This window comes from Sinocyclocheilus grahami, unplaced genomic scaffold (assembly GCF_001515645.1).
Source record: "Sinocyclocheilus grahami isolate Dianchi unplaced genomic scaffold, SAMN03320097.WGS_v1.1 scaffold5.1, whole genome shotgun sequence".
NCBI lineage: Eukaryota > Metazoa > Chordata > Actinopteri > Cypriniformes > Cyprinidae > Sinocyclocheilus > Sinocyclocheilus grahami.
Window position 1 is genome coordinate 354,636 of NW_015505184.1, and position 21,378 is coordinate 376,013.

The 21,378-nt window shown below is 35.3% G+C and overlaps 2 protein-coding genes and 1 long non-coding RNA gene across 3 annotated transcripts in view; 1 reads left to right on the plus strand and 2 right to left on the minus strand.

Annotated features, from left to right (window-relative positions):
- Positions 1-6,028, plus strand: part of LOC107583701 (uncharacterized) — a 31,069-nt gene extending 25,041 nt beyond the window's left edge. Inside the window, exons 2-3 of the long non-coding RNA XR_001609061.1 lie at positions 4,299-4,398; positions 5,952-6,028. This is a non-coding gene — a long non-coding RNA (uncharacterized lncRNA). The remainder of the gene's footprint in view (positions 1-4,298; positions 4,399-5,951) is intronic.
- On the minus strand, positions 904-10,674 carry LOC107583682 (ankyrin repeat domain-containing protein 40-like). The gene is made up of 5 exons (XM_016269966.1): positions 10,251-10,674; positions 8,034-8,182; positions 5,937-6,485; positions 4,306-4,487; positions 904-2,327 (listed from the first exon to the last, which is right to left on the minus strand). Exons 1-5 carry the CDS (start codon positions 10,382-10,384, stop codon positions 2,181-2,183), a joined length of 1,161 nt encoding a protein of 386 aa, XP_016125452.1. The 5' UTR covers positions 10,385-10,674; the 3' UTR covers positions 904-2,180.
- Positions 10,675-10,961: 287 nt separating this feature from the next.
- On the minus strand, positions 10,962-13,428 carry LOC107583692 (UPF0585 protein C16orf13 homolog A-like). The gene is made up of 5 exons (XM_016269978.1): positions 13,267-13,428; positions 13,118-13,176; positions 12,952-13,017; positions 12,025-12,091; positions 10,962-11,516 (listed from the first exon to the last, which is right to left on the minus strand). The coding sequence occupies exons 1-5, from the start codon at positions 13,297-13,299 to the stop codon at positions 11,460-11,462; spliced, it is 282 nt and encodes a 93-aa protein (XP_016125464.1). The 5' UTR covers positions 13,300-13,428; the 3' UTR covers positions 10,962-11,459.
- Between the last annotated feature and the right edge of the window lie 7,950 nt (positions 13,429-21,378).

Here is a 21,378-nt window from a genome sequence, read left to right on the forward strand (position 1 = left end):
TGTAATTCTCCTCCACAATATTGTCCTCTGAATTTCAAACTTTTAATGAAAGTATCTATTCCTCTCAAATGCTGATGTTTAAAACATCTTTAAAATGCTGATCCAAAGCTAAATTTGGCATTCTATATGTAGTCTAGTCCAGTAACTCTGATATGCTGTGTGGACCCCACAGAAGAGTTTAATGGAGTGGAAACACATCCTTCCTCCTAGAGAAAGAGCATTAGTGCTGTCTGGAGTCTCATTTCTACAAGACTAAGCCTGTCCTCTATTGGCAAACTTCAGCAATGGCATGTTGCACTGGCTTTTTCCCCCTTGTTAAACCTAAAGAAAGATATGTTCATGACGCATGCATTTTAACCCTTTCACCTTTTGCCCCATGTTCGTTCAAAGACATATTTTTAGAAAACACCACAAAGAAACAACGTTCTTGTTGTATAAGTGTACTGAGAACGTTTAAAATATTCAAATGCTGCGAGTTAAGCTGTATTTGATCTCTAGAATATGACTAATAAACATTTCTCTAACTTTAAAGGATTGAAAAAACCCACACACATAAAAAAAAAATCACTTTATATAAAGCGATAACATAAAAGCTTTTAAATTAAAAAAAAAATCTAAATGTAATAAATATAGTTTAAGTTTAATATATATGACAATATTATATAATTTATTTTAATAGTAATTTTAACAATTTTAAAAATGTAATATTTTTTATTTTAAATTGCATTAATCTAGGTTAATATATGCTGTAAACTGTCAATCATGTTAACCACACACATTAAAAAGAAACAAAAAATAAAGCCAAGAAAATCCTTTAAATGGTTTTCCAGCTGTCTTTTAGTTAATTGAGAACATATGAAAGAACAAAAATCGACATGGTTTCATTTAAACTGAAGTGTATAATACTTTTAATCCTCAGATTCTAGTATTATACAATACAAAAAAAATTGCACATAAAAAACAAACAAACAAAAAACTTTAATGTCAATAATTTATCAATGTCTTTCCAAGGAGCTAATGTTACATCTCAACAATAGTAGCATATTGTTAACATATCTAATGATCGTATGCTTGGTTAGACAGTCAAACCCTCAGAGAAAACTAAAAACAATTCATAAGACAAATCTTTAGAAATTCTTCTCACAGTAACACAATCTTGATCAAGTCCAAAAGCTAATTTACAACAATGTAGTGTTTATGCGCCGCTTCTAAAACTAACCTCAAGCATTCCCACCAAAACTGCGACCAGAAATTTATTTTATGCTCATAATCAACAAAGCAGCAAAGTGTTTAGTAAAATGGCACTACTATTACTGCTATATCTTGAATACAGATCCTGCTTCTCAAATATGGGAGAACTAAGCACTCAAGGGAAGTCAATATGATGCTCACTGGAAGCTCTCAGTGGTTAAATATCTTATTATTAATCTCCAATTCAGCTCCTCCTAGGGGAAAATGAAGAAATCTTTTGCTACATTAAGTTCAAGAGAAACAAAGGACATTTTGTGTTCACACATGAGGCTGATCTACTTTAATCAGTCCATGCTAGTTTATAGAACGAGTTATTTGGCTTACAGTGACTGATGGAACAGCATTCAAAATACAGCACTGAATTCTCAAGGGTTAAATATAAAGGACGCTTCTCCAATAATAGCAAGGTTTTGGTAAATTGCACAGAGAGTTGTCTGGCAAACAAAATATGTTTTGATTTCAAAGCATTGGTATGAAATAAGCGTGGCTTCCTCCAATCAATGCAGGCATATAAACCACTAAACAACTAATTGGCCAGCGTGTTGGACAGATCTCTTGCGATAGGACAGTCTACATTTGTTTGGATGTATGATGAAATGCCTGAAGGCAATATGAAGGCAAGGCAGTGAGACAGATCTGAACGGCCAGCGGCCGACAGTATGCAAAAGTGGTGCATTTCAATATTTTCCAAAGTCCAGTCGAAAGCTGAATGGATCTGAATATTCAAATCAACAAGAACAAGCTATCAATGGTTACAATGGAGGAGGAGGCACTAAGGATGCATCTGTAAATGAAGGAGACGAGGAATAAGGCTAACATGTTATATGAACCATTTACCAACCCAACACAGAAGCATATTTTGGGATCCGAAATGCGTTTGGGATTTCAGGAAGCAGGTTGCAGATAAAGTGCGAGTCTCTAAAGTGAAGCTAGTAGGTGAGCCTGGAGGCCTTCATGTTGTAGCAGGGCCTGTCAGTCAGACCTCCCTGACCTCCAGAGAACAGTGACAAGCTTTCGGTTTTCTCCAGCACCACCTCCAACTCCTGGAAATCCTGTAGCCGTGCCACATCTTTATCCTGTTAAAAGAACATGTATACATTTAGACAGATGCAGTGTTGAATGATCTGAAATAGGGTTGTACGATAAATCACAATTTACGCTTCTCTCGATATTTGCACGCTGGTTCTAGAAAAGATATAGTATATATTTTTTCCTTTGACAGTTGTGCCATCTTGCATTGATAAGAAGCTTTCATGTATGTGGTTGCCATATGTTAAGAAATCCCCCAATCAGAACTTTTCTCTTAAATGGATACATTTTCTGCCGAGTGCTTTACTTAATCTTCCCAAGATGACAACCATGTGCAGAAAAAAAACAATGAAAACAGCTGTAAACATGTACGATGGAGCTTAGCAAGTGCCACTGCAATATTTCGCTCAAATGAAACATCCCATGATGCAGTAGGGCTGTTCAGCTCAGTACATTGAAGAATTCTTGCCTGAGGCTTTTGTACCCATCATTTTTGTTTAAAAACACTAAAAACTCAACTCCCCCAGTGTCTGCAGTTTAATATAATAAAATGGCCAAAAGTACTGTCAGATTTCAGCCATAAGAATCTTGTTTGTCGCTCCTTTTGCAGCTAGAACTGCCTCTACTCAATGTTAAAAAGCACTGCTCAGATTTACCAGCTCAACAAACCTTGTCTGTAGATGTAGACATGTTTAAACAGGAGAGGATCCTGCTTAACCAAACAGAATGTCACTTTTATGTAGCATCAAGATGTTTAAGAGGCCCAAACTAAACCACGAGGAACAGATCCAAATCCATATTCCTCCAACTGCTAGACATATGCATTTGTGCAGGAAGTGTTGTTTTTGTATTAACACAAGTGCAAGATCAAACAACAATACTGCCACCAGGATGATTTTGTTGTCGTGCCCAACAACACTCTTAACCCATAATAGTATTTATAAATGTACAATTTACAAATGTTTTATTGCTTTTAGATGGTTACAACAGAAGAACAAATATTAGGGGAACACAAATTTATATTTAAACATGTTTTAAATCAAATTCATTCAAGGGTTAGTTCACATCAAAAGTTTTAAATGCTCAAATAATTTACTTGCCATTATAGTTGTTCCAAACCTGTATTTGTTTCTTTCTTCTGCTTAACACCAAAGAAGATATTTTGAAGAATGTTAGTAACCAAACAGTTCATGGTAGCCATTGAATTCCATAGTATGGAAAAAAATACTATGGAAGTCAATGGCTACCGTCAACTTAAAAAAAAAAAAACATTCTTTAAAATATCTTCTTTTGTGTTCAGCAGAAGAAAGAAACATACAGGTTTGGAACAATTTGAGGGTCAGTAAATGACGACAATTTTCATTTTTGGGTGAACTATCCCTTAAACTATTCCTCTTTAAGATATTGTTCCTGACTTGTAAAGTAAGGTTTAGGGCTGCACGATTTGGGGAAAATATATTTGTAATTTTTCTAAAAAAAAAAAAACATTCTTTAAAATATCTTCTTTTGTGTTCAGCAGAAGAAAGAAACATACAGGTTTGGAACAATTTGAGGGTCAGTAAATGACGACAATTTTCATTTTTGGGTGAACTATCCCTTAAACTATTCCTCTTTAAGATATTGTTCCTGACTTGTAAAGTAAGGTTTAGGGCTGCACGATTTGGGGAAAATATATTTGTAATTTTTCCAATTAAACACCCAAAAACTATCAATGAAAAACAAAATTATTGTAATTGAAAAAAATTTATTCAATTATAATCAAAAATAATTTATTCAAATAATTAAATATTTGAAATATATTACAATTAATTAAAACTGACAATTTTACCCATTTTCATGTGTCTGTCAGCAAATGCTAATGCCAAACCTGTTGAATGTAAGTGTAGCTGCTATTTGTGTACTGCATATGTAGAGCATCCAAATCAGTCACTTATGAGGTTCCATCTCTGTTAGGATACTACCCTATGTAGGCAGTAGGCTGTGAGGCAGCTGACTTGACTTAGCTTTCTTTTTCTCAGGCCTCACCTTTCTGAGCATAGTGTTGGGCAGCTTGCGGATCTTCTCCACATGTTCTGCGCTGATGTCCAGCTCGCGGCAGCACACACGGAGGAGGGCACGGTACGTCAGCTCCTGCCGGTCCAGCTCCACCTCGATGAAATCGTTCTCTCTGACATTGGTGTTCTGGATGCGGACCTTTAGTACGAGCTCTGAGAAGAGACAGCAAGTCTGAGATTGTGACTTGAGGAATCTCTCTCTGCATTCCTCAAACCAGTCTGTTTGAGTGCAAGTGCATTTAAAGAAAGAGTGCGCAAACCTGTTAGCGGAGATCTACTGCTGCCTTCAAGTCATGTTGAAAAGAACGAATTTATGAGATATGCATTTTTTTTAAAGTCAATATGTATGTACAATACCTTAAATGTAAATGAGCAGCTGTGATTTGGAGTAAAATACATTACCGTTTAGGGTCACTTTGATGTTTTTTTTTTAATAAAATGTATATTATTATTGTAAGTGACAGTAAAGACATTTATAAGGTTAAAAAAGATTTCTATTTCAAATAAATGCAGTTTTATTTTAACTTTCTATTCAAAGAATCCTGAAAAAAAAAGTATAAACGTTTCCACAAAACTATTAAGCAGCACAACTGTTTTCAACATCGATAAAAAATGTTTCTTGAGCAGCAAATCAGCATATTAGAATGATTTCTGAAGGATCATGTGACACTGAAGACTGGAGTAATGACGCTGAAAATTCAGCTTTGATCACAGGAATAAATGACATTTGAACATATATTAAAATACACATGCAATTATTTTAATTGTAATAATATTTCACTAAATTATTTTCACTCAGTTTCTGAATAAATGCAGCCTTGGTGAGCATAAGAGACTAAAAAGATTAAAGATTAAAAAGAATGTGTGTGTCGTGTGTGTCTGTGTGTGTGCAAGACAATTAATTAGCATTAATCTGTTACTATAAATGTTATTATATAATATATATACAACAATGTATACATTTATAATTTTATTATGAATTTTAATTTTAAATTCATAAAAGCAATTTGGTAACACTTTACTTGAAGGGGTGTGCATAAGACTGTCATGACACCTTCATAATCATGACATGACACATGTCATGAATATGAAGGAGGTTGTATGCATGTTTATGACAACTGTCATTAAGTGTCATTCGCTCAGTTATGTCATTTTTAATGCAAATATGACATTATTTGACCTAACCCTAACCTACCCCTACCCCTACCCTTACCCCCAACCATAGCCCATAACAAAGACATCTCAAACAATGTCATCTTTGCATTAAAAATTACATAACTGAGCGAATGACACTTAATGACAGTTGTCATAAACATGCATAAAAAACCTTCATATTCATGACATGTGTCATGCCATGATTATGTAGGTGTCATGTCATGATTATGAAGGTGTCATGTCAGTCTTATGCACACCCCTTCAAGTAAAGTGTAACCAGCAATTTAAAGTAAAACTATAGTAATTTATTGTAACAGATATTGTTACTTTTTCCAATTTCTTTCACCATTTTCATTATTTACAGTGTTTAGATACTACAGGGCCTTTAGATACTCTTCACTGACTAGTTCACTGACCAACAAGCTTCCTAATAAATCCTCACTGTACCTTGTACGTTAACAGGAAAAGCGCTGGTGAAAAAGAAGGGCTGGAAGGCCGGCATGGAGCCACCGAGCTGAGAGCAGTTGATCTGCTGCGGGATGGACGGCTGCCGGGTGACGGCGGCACTGGGAACCTGCGACTGGCCGCTGCTTCCGCTGGGAGAAGGAACTGTGGGACACACTGGGCCGTTCTGTGCTATGGGATGAGGGTGTGTATACTCGCAGTGGTTGGTGTGATGAGTCTCTGAGGAGAGCTCCATGGGCAGGCCGCCGTTCTGCTCCACCACGGGGATGTAGGGTAACTCCTGCTGGCTCTGGCTGTCTGAGTAAAGGCTCTTGGGCTGCTGATGCTGAGGCGGAAGCTGCTGCTCTTGTGTCGGCGATAAAGTCGCTGGTTCCGACTCCAGGGGCTCTGAATGATTGTTGGTGCTGTTTTGCTGTGCTATGCTCATGTTATCTTTGTCCATCTTGCTGTACAGGAAGGGCGGGTTGGAAAGATAGTTTGGAATGATTGGCAGCTCTGGTTCCTTCAACTCAGGCATGTCTTCCTCTTCCACTGGAGACGGAACGACAAGCATGAATGTGACAGTGTAAGGACATTTAAAGTGCTTACTGACCGTATACGGAAGGTTTTTTTGTTTTCATGTTTGTATTTTAGTGTACTGCAGTGTACAAAAAATTCTATATGTTATAATAAATTGATAAATCAATTATAAATTATACCATTATGGCCAATGATTGATAAATTGCCAGTAATAAAATTCTATAATATTTTGTCTAAATAACTGAATAAATAAATAAAACACTACAAACAAAATTTAATAGTTGAACTAGTGAATTTAGGCATCACAATATTATAATGTACAGTATGAAAATGGATATTCATTTTAAGATTCACTAAAGTTTACATTTAATGTTATTAAATTTGTAGTGTTTGTAAAGGTTAATTTTAAGATAAAGCTTTAAAAAGTTGCTCAAGATGTCAAAACTGGAATATGGAATGTTTTAAATATGTATTTTAGTGTTTTCAAGAATTAATACTATCAAAAAATAGTGATGCAAAATTTGAAAATGTATAATGTTATGGCTGATAAATTCTGTAATATTTTATCTAAAAAAATTGTAGCATTCAAAACTATTGCTTTTAGTTTTTAATGTTTAAAAACTAAAAGCAATGGTTTTGAATGCTACAAATTTGGCATCACAATATAAAAATTTTAATTAAATTAAATGTAACCCCATGTTTTAAAGATCTTCTGAAAAATGCATGCATTTATTTTTTGTAATCTCAATTATCTTTATTTCTCAGGAAAGTGCATTGTAAATTGACCATATTAACACTGACAAAACATGCAAAAAATAAATAAATAAAACAATAGTTTTAACCACTATAGATAAATTTAGATTACACAAAATTATAAAAACTATTAATAATACAAATAAATAAAGACAAAAAGTAATATTCATTTTGAGATTTGTTAAAGATTAAAGAGTGTTAAATTATTAGTTTTTAAAGATTAAACTGGCAGCAAAGGTAATCTATATATTGAAATGGTGAACATTTCTACATGTAAAATCAATTATCCAATACTGATAAATAATAACAACAATAAATCTCTAACATTAGTCGACAACCAATATGATACTGAAATAATGTGCATCCCAAACAAAAACAGACTTAAGACATTTGATTTAATATGCAAATGCATCATAAACATGAGTCATATGAATGCATAGGAGCATTTGAATCAGTCATGATTTGTATTTATGCATACCATCCTCACGCATTTATATTCTAGTGCAGAGGTTCTCAACTTTGGCCCTCCAGGTCCAACCCTAATTAAACCCACCTGAACAAGCTAATCAAGGTCTTCAGGATCACTAGAGAGTTACAGGCAGTTGATTTTTGACCAAGGTTGGAGCTAAACTCAACAGCAAAGTGGACCTCGAGGGCCAGAGTTGAGAAACCCTGTTCTAGTGTACTGATTCCAGTAAACATAACATTTAGGCAATGGACTGTAAATATCTAGACTTTATAGAAAGTATAAGAGCACCTAACACATCATGTCCTGTGATACAGAAGGTAGGATTTCTGAAAAAATACCTCCAATTAGTCTTCTGATTTCAGGTTTGGAAGTGAGTTGAACGGCTAACTCTTCTTTCGCTGTTAGAATGTCTTTGTCGGCTCCGGCGTTCAGCAGATAGGCCACTATGTGTTTGTGGTTTCTTTTACAGGCCCAATGCAAACACGTCCTGGATGAACAAGGGACATCAGAACTACTTAAACATGGTTTCCAACGTGCACTGCATCAGTCAAATGAGTTTGAATGCATTAAGGCATTACTAAAAAAAGCAGTCAACGCTTAGCATGAATGTCAGGACAAATCTAACACCTCCATTCAGTTGCTCAACAAATATCCACAGTGAGAAAACGGAGAGCTTAAAGACAAGCTGTCTAATTGAGCATGTCAGGAATGCTACCAGGCTAGATGAAAGGTAAGGGCTTATCTACAGAGCTCATAAACTATTCAGTTTTCCTCAGTCCTGCTCTGCACATTATAAAGGGCTTTCTGCATTACATCATGACCCTGGGCTTATGCATTTTAAATCCTATTAAGGCCACATTTAAACCTTAGTTAATCAACATTACGTATTAAACATTTAAGCAGTGTGCATGCTATACAACGTAAAACAATCAGGTGCAAGAAGGTAGTGAGTTGATTAGCAACAGACAACCAATTACAAACTGTCTTACACATTTGGCCCCGCCCCAAATTCACATCATTGGTTGATCCAGTGTTGCCTCTGCATATTAAAATTAAAGTATTTTAATATAAGAAAAGTAAAGAAAGAAGGAACGATTTCATTGAGGAGCAGCTGGTGCAGGACTTAAGGAGTAGTTTGCACCAAAATTAGTTTAAATTCAATCATGTATGTTTAAAAAAAGTTTATTTCTTCATAATAATAACTCCTTACATTTATATAGCGCTTTTCTGGGCACTCGAAGTGCTTTACATAGAAGGGGGGGGATCTCCTCAACCACCACCAGTGTGCAGCATCCACCTGGATGATGCGACGGCAGCCATATTGCGCCAGAACGCCCACCACACACCAGCTTACTGGTGGAGAGGAGACAGAGTGATGAAGCCAATCAGCAGATATGGGGATGGTTAGGAGGCCATGATGGTTAGAGGCCAATGGGTGAATTTGGCCAGGATGCCGGGGTTACACCCCTACTTTTTTTCGAAGGACATCCTGGGATTTTTAATGACCGCAGAGAGTCAGGACCTCGGTTTAACGTCTCATCCGAAAGACGGAAATAATTATTATTTATTATTATTTCTTCATGGGCACAAATTTGGAGAAATTAACATCACTTGCTCACCAATGGATCCTCTGCAGTGAATGGGGGCCGTCAGAATGAGTCCAAACAGCTGATAAAAACAACACAGTAATGCACAAGTAATTGACGTCTCTAATGAATTGAAAATTCGCATGTTCTTAAACAAATCCATCCAGACATTTTTAGCTTGAAACTGTCGCTAAAATACTTCTGCCCATAATATCGCTTTCTACAGTAAAAAAAAACACGTAATCTTGTCTGAATCAGGAGAGAAATATGCACAGATCAAGCAGCGTTTACAAGTGAAAGCAGTTCTAAACAAATATGTCACAGTATTTTGATGTCAGAATGAGTCCAAACAGCTGATAAAAACAACACAGTAATGCACAAGTAATTGACGTCTCTAATGAATTGAAAATTCGCATGTTCTTAAACAAATCCATCCAGACATTTTTAGCTTGAAACTGTCGCTAAAATACTTCTGCCCATAATATCGCTTTCTACAGTAAAAAAAAACACGTAATCTTGTCTGAATCAGGAGAGAAATATGCACAGATCAAGCAGCGTTTACAAGTGAAAGCAGTTCTAAACAAATATGTCACAGTATTTTGATGTGATTGGACACTCATTCTGACGGCACCCATTCACTGCAGAGGATCCACTGGTGAGCAAGTGATGTAATGCTACATTTCTCCAAATCTGTTCCCATGAAGAAACAAACTCATCTACATCTTGAATGGCATGAAGGCGAGTAGTAGTACTAGTTTTCATTTTAGGGTGAACTATTCCTTTACGAAGGGGGACACTGCGCCCCCTGTTCACATATCTGGTCACTCCACTAATGTCTTCACTGTCAGGCAATTCATTAAGAATTAAGAATAAAGGCGAATTGCTGTTTAAGAAAAGGTTAATATAACTGTATACGCTTAGAAAATCAAACAGAGTAATTTCGCCTGTTGGGTGAGTGTTAATACGCACCATCCGTTAATCTCATTTTGAGAGTTGATGTTGACTCCGCTCTCCACTAAAGTCTTCACCTCATCAATGTCTCCGATGGCACTGGCCTCTCTCAGACGCTCCTGTAACTCTTTATCCAGCGATGTCGTTGACATTATTCCAGTCTTTATGGAAATAAAAGCTTCATACGAACTGACACACTGTGCTTTTAAGACAGGAGACACAAATAGACTCTCAACTTGCTCCGCCGTGGCTTAAACTGTTTCCTGTTCTGGATGATTTTCGACAGGCGAGTCTATTTAGAGTCTTTGGATTGAAATCGGATCAAAACGGCACACTATAATAAATCGGGTTGTGATCAAATAATCTTTCGCCGACTACTGCAATCCACTCGTATGCGCCGCACCTCCCATGTTGGGGGCAGTTTTCTGTGTAACACCTTCGGATCATGATCTTTGGTTCCTACTTACGATAGCCGGTAAATCATTCTTAAAAACTAAGATAAGAGTCCGATCAGAGGTCAAGGAATACAAAATCTGTAGTCAATAAACAGACTCTGTACAAGATAATACACTGATATTATTTATTGATCAAGGAGCATCATGGAACTGCAGCAATTAACTGTGTCGTGCAGATAATATTAGTGTTTCATTAAATTTCAAATAAAAAGTCACAAATATGTTGTCTTCATGTGAGAATTTACATATTTATGTATTGGCATACAAATATTTAACATTATGTTCGTTGTAACTGTGATTGAATTGATATTACATTGATATATGTGATAAAAATAAACATTTACATTCATGCATTAGGCTCAAAAGCACACCCAAAGCAACTCCCATTGCATTCAAGATAAAACATTTTATCAGTTTTCTTGCTTTTGGAACAATTGGATTTTGCAAGACCTCATTCTTAGCAGAAACTACGGTTAACATGGTAAATCTTTAAATAACACTGCAAATCTATAATCCAGATAACCAATGATAATGATCAAAGGAATTAACAGATATTCGGATCTCAGCCCGGCTCGATCAATATTATGTGCACATCATTTTAAACATTTGTCTAAACTATTATTCATTTCCTTTGGTGTGGAAAAAAAACATCCAACAAGAACACATATTTTCCAGAAAGAGAGTGATCACAAATTTCAGCAAAGCTGAAGTATTATTCAGTATCTTAAAACATTGCAGAGTTCACTCAAATACTGTACAAACTGATATTATATTAAACTACGCTGTCCTTGTGAAACAGTAAGCACTTTTTGTTGGCGGGCATATCAACCTGAAAAAAAAAAAAGAAAGATGACTCAAAGTGGTGAATAATCACACAATCAAGTCAATCACATTTAATAGTAAGAACTAGGTGTATAAGGCATGATGTCAGATTAATTTGCAATGGATCATGGCCAAGTAATGGATTATAGCCTCTAGGAAAAACCTTCAGAAGAAGAATTTTAGTGAACAGAAATAGGCAAGGGAGGCTTGACATGGACCATGTATAGCAGGGGTGCCCAAACTCGGTCCTGGAAGGCCGGTGTCCTGCAGAGTTTAGCTCCAACTTGCCTCAACACACCTGCCTTCAAGTTTCTAGTATGCCTAGTAAGAGCTTGATTAGCTGGTTCAGGTGTGTTTAATTGGGGTTGAAGCTAAACTCTTCAGGACACCGGCCCTCCAGGACCGAGTTTGGGCACCCCTGATGTATAGCATCTTAAAGTATATTTTCATCTAGCATGCACTGCACTATACCAGGTTTTGAATTAAGCTATACATTTTAGTAATAAAACGCTTACAATTTCCTCCTCTTGGCCTAGCGTTTTCAGGAATGACACCTCTCTTAGACCCCACTCTGGATTTCTGTAAAGCAAAATTGTTGAAAACGTTATGATAAAGGGTAAAATTGTAAGAGAACTTGTATTAGGATTTTTTATGTTATCCTTTGGGATTCAGACTGCAAAAAATTAATTGACTTTCTCAGTATTTGTAACGTTCCTAAAACATGATACATTTACTTGAAGCAAAATGATTATTAGGTCTATTAGATATTAAATCATAAATCTATTTATAGTTTATGCTTAAAACAAGAAAAAATATGTCAGTGAGGTGAGAAAAATAAACTTATAAACTTTTTGTTTGTTTATTTTAATGTTGATAGTTTTTTCAGAAACAATACATCTTAAGTCCTTTTTCATGATTTAATTTAAATTGATTAAAAAAATGATTGACTTTCTCAGTATTTGTAACGTTCCTAAAACATGATACATTTACTTGAAGCAAAATGATTATTAGGTCTATTAGATATTAAATCATAAATCTATTTATAGTTTATGCTTAAAACAAGAAAAAATATGTCAGTGAGGTGAGAAAAATAAACTTATAAACTTTTTGTTTGTTTGTTTTAATGTTGATAGTTTTTTCAGAAACAATACATCTTAAGTCCTTTTTCATGATTTAATTTAAATTGATTAAAAAAATTATAGATATTTGTATTGAAAAACAAGACAAAAATACTAAGAAGATTATTTTTTGGCGTGTAAGTCGATTAAAAATAACATTTCTGAGAAGTGCAGTGACCATCTAAACACACTATAAGTGCTGTATGTTTAGGCCTGTTTTTTTGTTTTTTTTGCAAGCATGTCTTTTCACACCAGTTCAATTATTTATTTTTTTTATCAAGAATCTTAGGCAATACAGAAGCTTGAGATACAGACCACAGCCTTTATCTCAAGCTTTGGTCAAAGTCAACATTGCTCTGAGGAGTAATTGATCCACTGAAAGCATAAGGCTGCAAAACAATATCAGATGCACGCCATTAGAAGCCAATAGATGTAACCAAATGCATAGGCCTACTAATTGAAGGTGTTTTAGCTTAACATTCTGCAAATACCATAAGTTAGAAGCAATCCTTGTGGCTTCAGTATTTTTCCAACACCATTAAACAAACCCTAAAAGAAGAGAAAAAAAATTTAGATTTAGTACACAGAAATTCAACAAACAGAGAGAGAGAGAGAAACAAAAGCAAGCTAGCTTGATACCGTTGTGCAGGCCAGAGGTGAGATGTGCATCATGTTGATGTTCACGATGAGGTCACATGACTCGGGTTGAATTCCACCCCAGTTCTCCCAACTCTGAGACACATCAAGATAGATGGATGGCTTTACATTCTGCAGCTTATGATACTGTCTATATGTCTCAATACTGCAATAAAAAAAATCCCAATATGGTACTTAAAATAAGTCATTAGACTTTTAGCATTCAATAGCAGGAATCAATTTATGGTATGCAGCCTAATCTAAAGAATGGTCAGGTGGGACTTTGAACTAACATTTAAGGGATAGTTCACCCAAAACTTACAATTCAGTCATTTCCTCACCCTCAAGTTGTTCCAAACCTGTATGAGTTTCTCTTGTGCTGAACACAAAATAAGATATTTTCAACAATGTTAGTAACCAAACAGTCGGCAGTAGCTATTGACTTCCATAGCATTTTGCATTTTTCTTTCCATAATATGGAAGTCAATGGCTTCCGACAACATTCTTCAAAATATATTATTTTGTGCTCAACAGTTGAAAGAAATTCATAGATGCTTGGAACAATTTGAGGGTGAGCAAATGACAGAATTTTAATTTTTTGGGTGAACTATCCTATAGCTCTGTCAGAAGTGTTGCCCTATACATTATTTCTGTTATTTTTAATTAATGAGTTCATTTATGAGAATTGACCCTCCCTCCATTTAACATGCACGTCCTTTTCCCAATGGTACAACTTGTTTTCAACATTTCTGTTGTTATTTTCTATTATTCTGTTAACCTTTATTATATGAACTGGTATCACCTAAATTATTATGTGGATATTATTTAACAATATTTATTAAGCCCGCGCGGCCTGCGTGATGTCAGCTATAAATTAAAATCAAAAAGTGGCGCAAAAGGTCGAATGAGACTGAATAAGCACCGCAAACGTTTGGAATCACTATGAGATTTTTAAGAGGAGTGAGCTAAAGATCTACAGAGAGTGTATAGAGTTGTCTGCTGTGCAACGGGGCTTCCACTTCTCTCTGGTCCAGTTTGTTTTCTACTTTGCACAAGCCCTGAAACAAGCCTTCATATCTTAAGAGAAAAATATACTAATGCATTTTTAAAGAAACCTGTTTCTTTTGTCAATTTTTGTACAAAACTGAACTTTAGTGAGGTGAGCTCGTGGTTGTGGTTTAGTTTGTTCTGTTTCAGCTTGGTGGTGTTAACTAGTATGACGTGTTGCAGTTGTGCACTAGTTTCTGCTTCTTAAAGCCTACTTAAAGTTGTCACCATTAAAACAAGAAAGCCATTTTAAAAAATAGCAAAAGAAAACAGGTCAAGCTCCAAAAAAGCACCAAAAAAAAGACATGAAGTTTCTTTCATTTGGGGATTTACTAAAGCTTTATTTAAAAAAGGTCAAAGACGAGATGTCCCATTTTGGTGTCGGCATCCAATTAAATGTACAAAAGTGATTCAATATAGCCAGTATAAGGCATATTAAATGCAAGTAAGTGTCTACTTTAATGTTTCAAATAACTTTTGTAAAAAAAAAAAAAAAGGTCAAAATATAGGTGAAATAATGTTCCATCTTCCTTCAGATACATTTATGTAAAATATATATTTTTAATATATATAAGTACAATTCAGAATAAGTGTTTTTTACACACACACACACACACACACACACACACACAAACACGTGTATACATATACGTATGTAATTATGCTAGATTTTATTGTATTTTGAATAATTAAAAACTTCTTGCTGACAAATGGGTGAAACCTAGTGGTTTGAAGGTTAGTGGCAAAGATGGGTAGATTTAATATTTAAAATGACAATTATTTAGTTTTTGGGGTCTGCACAGTAATCCTTAAATAGAGTCTTTTAATATAATCTAATGATTCTTGTAAATAATGCCTGACAAGATTATTTGGAATATGGACTACTGTTACAGTGAATGACATAGTGGGTGTCTTCTGTAAGTCATGGTAAAAATGTATGATAGTGATTATTTTTTGCTCAGAAAAAAAGTAAGTAAACCGCACACATCTCTAATGTACAGAACTAATTAAAATCTGTCTTAAACATTTATGTTTTGATGCTTGAAAAAACCCTTGCATCCAATTTCAATTTTCCTGGAGGTTCTGTCTGCAGATAGATTGCCGTTAAATTATTTTCTTTATAGGGAAGACGCATGCTTTACCATGCAAAGCTTTAGCTGACTTTGATCCTAGTTTCATTGCTTTAAAATTATCTCACAAATTCTGTAAAAAAAAGATTCTTTATCAGAGCAGGCCGCTGGAGATGACAGCCAGTCAGTCACCATATGAACTAATATACAGTTCTTTGCCATTTACTCATCAGTCATGACAGAGAGCACAGACTTGTCAACCTGAAAATGCAGTGAAGATTTAATGTCATAGATTTGTTCTTGAAAGAACATAAATGTACCCATGAATTCATAATGCATTAATTAACACATCAATTAATTAATCACATCAAACACTGATCTTAGTCTCATATGAACTCCCCATTAGAGTTATTTTGTATTTTGAGATGCCTGACAGGAACAACAAACTTCTTTAATGAGCATTTTTGTTTTTCCACACATGTATGATTTTAAATCAGCTTTAACTTCACTCACATTCACCGCAAATTCTCTGCTTTTATTTGTGTAATTGTTTCCTCAGCCTTTATAGGGGCACTTTTATAGCTATTTAAGTTTGTACCTAGAAGTTATGCAATCGCCTACTCTGCATAGTAGTAGGCTATACAATGTCTCTTAGCTGCAGCCAATGATATTCAGATATATTTTGATCAATACACATGGGTGGTGATTCATTTAATAAAAGATGAAGTAATAAAAACCCTAGTGTCAGACATACCCCATTATCATATTTAAAAGAAAAGACGCTATATAAAACTAACAGATAGGACTAAAACACAGATTTAATTTTCAGCCCAACATAAACTACAGAAGGTCTGGGCCCAGTTGCACAAAATCCCTTAAAAGCACAATTCATCCAAAAAAAACGAAAATCCTGTCATAATTTCCTTAATGAATTGGATGTTGTGCAGGCACGAGCTTTAAGAATATGTTTAGGGGCAATCAGAACTTCCCCAGTGTGTGCACTTCAGGTTGAAGCAGGTGAAATGCCTCTATGGGTACGAAGGAAACAACTGGTAGCCAACTTTTGGATTAATTTAAGAGGGCATGGGGAAAACCATCCAACGAAAAAGGTGCTACAGAATTGTTGGGAGAAGGAGAGGAGGAAAAAGGAAAGTTTTGGCTGGACAGGAGATGTATTAGCAAAAGAAATGGACATACGTATATGACAAAGAATTTGCTAGTACTGTGGTGTGGACTAACAAACCAATCTGGGCAATGGAAAATACAAAGGTGGACATAGAGCTTCTAATAATAACAGGCAGCAGTAGGAGTACAGATAGTCAGTGAATATTATAGATATATGGACAAAGATAGTATTCACATTTTTACAGATGGATCAAAGGATTTACAAACAGAGGCAACGGGATCTGCTGTATGTATCCCTAGATATCATGTGGGAGTAAACAAAAGAACATCTGACAGCTTAAGTGTGTATACAGTCGAGTTATATGCTGTATTAATAGCATTAGAATGGATTGAACAATCCAGATGGGACAACGTTGTAATATGTAGTGATTCTGTATCTGCCCTCATATATAAAGTATGAGGTAACTTGAAACCATCAGGAATTACTTTATGAGATTTTATTTACAAACTCAAGAATAAGCAGGCAAGGAGAAAACATCACATACATGTGGGTGCAATATTTTTTTACATTATAAATGTCTTTACTGTCCTTCATTTTTATTAAATTAATGCATCCTTGAAGAACAAAAAAATCATCGTACACTCTTAAAAAAAAGGTTCTTAAATGGTTCTTTGGAAGGGTGTATGGTTCCATGAAGAACCTTTCAGATCCAAAGAACCTTTCCGTTGTACAAAAGGTTCTTTGTAGTGCCAAATGGTTCTTTAGAACGTTTCCGTTGTACAAAAGGTTCTTTGTAGTGCCAAATGGTTCTTTAGACTAGGGTTCCTCACCCTCAATCACGTGACCTCAACCCTCAATCACATGTGACCTCATATTGTTGGAATAAGTTCCAGAATGATTTGATTGATTCTTAAGAAGAAAAAAAAGTGATACGAGGCACCCTATAAATAGCACAATGTCATTTGCACAGCCTATATCAGTGGTTTTCAATGCTGGTCCTGCGGGAACCCACAGCTCTGCGCATTTTATGGCTGCATCTGAAAAGTGAAAAATGCTGCCTTTGGTTCCAAGGTAAGGAATCAAGGCCCAAATCCAAAGTTAGCTTCACTTCCTGTCTCATGAGATACCTTCATTTGATTGATTTTTGAAGGCAGCATAGATGTATTCTTCGCTGCCTTTGATATCCCACAATCCTGTGTGTTCCATTCTGTGACGGTAGAGCTAAAAAATAAAGATGGCATCTGAAAGTTGCGTTTGGTGGTTAGTTTGTGTGTAAATATATATTTCTGATTAACTTTTTGCACTTTTGATGTTATTTCTAGCGAGAAATTAGTATTACAGTAATTAAATGTGTTTAGTTATCACCAAAACTCGTTCTATTTTGTTGTAGATCATTAAACTGTTACGCTGCCTCAGAAGCCTGTCCGAAATCAGTTTCATGAGGTGCCTTCGTGCAAAAACGCTGCCTGCAAAGTCATTGCCTCATAAGGCAGCGAGGCAGCAAGTCAGCTGCCTAAGTTTTCGGATGCAGCCTGTGTGTCTCCCTTATAGGAGAGAGATCTATGCACTTAACTGAGTGTGTCAGATAAGAGAGAAATACAAAATGTGGGTCCCCAGGGCCAGGACTGAAAACTGGCCTATTTGATTGATAGGAAACGTCAAGATATCTTGTCATTTCATATTAAAAATAAATATAAGTCTACTTCATGTAAGCACACAATATACCATCTGAGATAGAAGTTACGAAATTATGAAATTAATAAATTTCATGTAGTGTTTTAAATGCCCTCCTGTGTTCACATAGTCCTACTTACTGTTTAAAAACACACATACTGATTAGTTAAGTAATTATTGTCGTCCTAACAATATTAAATTATGCTGTTATTTTGTTTAATAGGCCTATGTGTTTTGAGTGAACCTGTTTATTAATCATTCAAAGATTCACACATAATACTCATGGTTGCCATGGTTTAATGCTGTAGTCTAAAACAGTCACCAAATGAATCAGTAAATTAATCTTGGCGAACGGAATTGAACAAAATCCCCACTAGTCGCTGTTTACGGGTTCTCTGGTGGTTTATAATAGTTTAGTAATGAGGAAAATCACGGACATGACAGGTCTTAGCTTGCAGTTTGGAGTCGACTCTCAATTTCTGAAGCCATTAAATAGACGAAGTGATTCTTTGTGCAAAATGATTCTTCCCCTCCTTTCAGTCTTTTTCGTGCTGTATGGTTTTAGAAGAGTCTGATAAGAAGTAAAATGGTGTGTTTTAAATAATAAAACATTTTAATTAGTATAACATAACAGGATGGTTTTTCCAAACTTTATGAATAAATTATCCTTTTTTTGCCAAATGCAGCTTTGCGCCGTTTCTTCCTGCTCACTTCACTTCAGGTTACGCCCGCACTGACAGAAATCGACGGTGAGTGTGCATGCATAGAACTATTTTAAATAGCCAGAACAAAATATCGAGGGTTATTTATTGTTTTTTTTCTAACTGGTGAAAAATAATAATTTTAAATGGTCTTATCTGCCCAAATGAGGTTTCGAGCAGGTCTCGGCCTGCCGCTCATTCCTCCACACGCACAAAACACACCAAACCTCTGACTGTCACTAAACATATAATCAGAAGCATCTGTGAAAATACTTTCTCAAGAGCTACACATAATCATTGCATAAGAAAGAAACTTGTTTATGAATAAATTGTCCTTTTTTTTGCCAAATGCAGCTTCGCGCCGTTTCTTCCTGCTCCCTTCTCTTCAGGTTAACGTTACGCACGCGCTGATAGGATGCGTTTCCTCTGAGAGTGACCGAAATCGACGGTAAGTGTGCACAAATAGAACTATTTTAAATAGCCAGAACAAAATATAAAGGGTTATTTATTGTTGTTTCTAACTGGTGAAAAATAATATCATTTTAAATGGTCTTATCTGCCCAAAATGAGGTTTAGAGAAGTTTCTTCGCTCCATTCACCGCAGTTCGAGGCATTGACAAGACTGTCCGGTATTTTTGAGAGCCTCCCCAAAAGGCTAACGGTTAGTGAATTAATGGTATCATTATAAATAGCATATGTATTGAGATAAAACATTGTTTATTCGTTCTCTGTTTGTGTGGCCGTGAGTGGTTAAATAGTCAAATCACCCTCAATCCAGTGAGGTAACGTTAGACTAGTCTGGTAGTTATTAGGGATGTGCGGGTCTAGTCGACTAAACGGTAACGTTACAGATCCTACTAGTCTACACAAATTAATATGTAATACAATATTTTTTTCTACATTTTCAAAAGTTATTTTGGTGGAAAACCGAGACACAGAAAATACTGGATCATAGGTTGATTGAGCTTTGCTTAGAAATGCAGCACAAACAGACTTATTTAAATCAGTCTTTTGTGATTTGATAAGGGCACAAAGCCATATTTTATTTTGACACATAATTTGCCAATTCAATGGTGCAAAACAACATTAACCCTTAAGTGCCACCGGTCCACAGGTGGGCCCAATGGCGCTCTTTTTTTCGTTGTCTTTTTCTTCTATCACATATTTTAGGAATTGTCATAAATTATATATCATTTGAAAGCTTAAAACCTCAGAATTCATCCTGTGAAAACCATCTTTAAATCGGACATTGCGTTACCATGGAAATGGTGCCTTAAAATCTTTTAGAGGTCTCCTCCCCCTTAGTGGGTGGAGTCAAGTGTCATATTACAAAATGTATTAGTCTTTTAGAATCAAAAGTTTTCATAATCTTTTCATTAATCCAAAATACATATATTTGGAAAGGTCTGAGTCTCAAGATTCCACTTGTTGTTTATTTTTTGATAGAAGTAATATTGACAGAAATTTAGACAGAAAAATGCATCAACAAAAATTCTACAGAGTTTGGACGGCACCTGGTGGCTGTTTGTGGTATAACACCCTAAATAGAATCTCACAGGAACCTCAATTTTTTTAATATCAACTTCAAATTTGGAACGTAACTTACATAAGGCTTTAATTTTATATCAATTTTGGATTCAAAAATATTTTGTAAAATAGTTACTTTATATAAAATAAAATAAAAATGGTACAGTGCATTTACTTTACAGTAAATTTTAACTTCTATAACTTTTTGATACTTTAATATTTTGAAATTATTCCACTTCTGCAGTAATCTTTGTCTTCTTAAAAAGGAGCCCAAGCTTAGGTCTGTATTCCAAAGTTTTTATGAATTATAATAATTTAAGTTTGGATAGTGCACTTTCACGTCTATGTTCAAAAATGGGGGAGGGGTGGCACTTAAGGGGTTAAATACCTTTTATGTTATTATGAGTAGTTTAAATACATTTTCCAATATTTTCCATTCATTATGGGACAGTGGCAGCCCGTCACATTCTAGTTAATAAATGGGAAACACTGAAATTACTTTTAAATAAAAGATTGATTCTGTATCTCCACTTTTCTTATGATCTTTTTTTTTTTTTAATCAGCTTCTAGAGGAAATGAGCAACACCACAAATGTTGACGCTGACAAGTGTGTTGTCACAAATTTGAGGAAACTTTCTCCCCAATTTGAGGAGAAGGCTCCAAACACAGCACTGAAGCAAATGTTGAAGCTGAAATTGGATGCATGCGAGACCGAAGTAGAGAGAAATGGTGTGTACTTATCAACATACTTCAATTCACTAATATGTTGTAATTTGTGCAATTATAAAAAATGTTTTAGCTGTTTTAGTTGATTGTTCTTCTCATCAAGCTGGACAACTTTCTAAATTGCACTTTTGGATTGAATATGGATTTTTTTTTTTTTATCGCAGGCTCTGACATTTTTTATTCTTCTCCTAGGGAATTAATGTCGTTTACACCAAACTTGTTCATCATTATGCCAAGACATACT

What these genes read in the sequence shown, in the direction of transcription:
- LOC107583682 (XM_016269966.1), bottom strand. Translation starts at nt 10,384, where the DNA reads ATGTCAACGACATCGCTGGATAAAGAGTTACAGGAGCGTCTGAGAGAG. An exon ending in CAAAATGAGATTAACGGATG is followed by an intron (nt 8,183 to 10,250) that starts GTGCGTATTAAC and finishes TTGTTCATCCAG; the next exon opens with GACGTGTTTGCATTGGGCCT. An exon ending in CCAACACTATGCTCAGAAAG is followed by an intron (nt 2,328 to 4,305) that starts GTGAGGCCTGAG and finishes TTCTTTTAACAG; the next exon opens with GATAAAGATGTGGCACGGCT.
- LOC107583692 (XM_016269978.1), bottom strand. Translation starts at nt 13,299, where the DNA reads ATGATGCACATCTCACCTCTGGCCTGCACAACG. An exon ending in CACCTCTGGCCTGCACAACG is followed by an intron (nt 13,177 to 13,266) that starts GTATCAAGCTAG and finishes CTCTTCTTTTAG; the next exon opens with GGTTTGTTTAATGGTGTTGG. An exon ending in TTTGACCAAAGCTTGAGATA is followed by an intron (nt 12,092 to 12,951) that starts AAGGCTGTGGTC and finishes AATTTTGCTTTA; the next exon opens with CAGAAATCCAGAGTGGGGTC.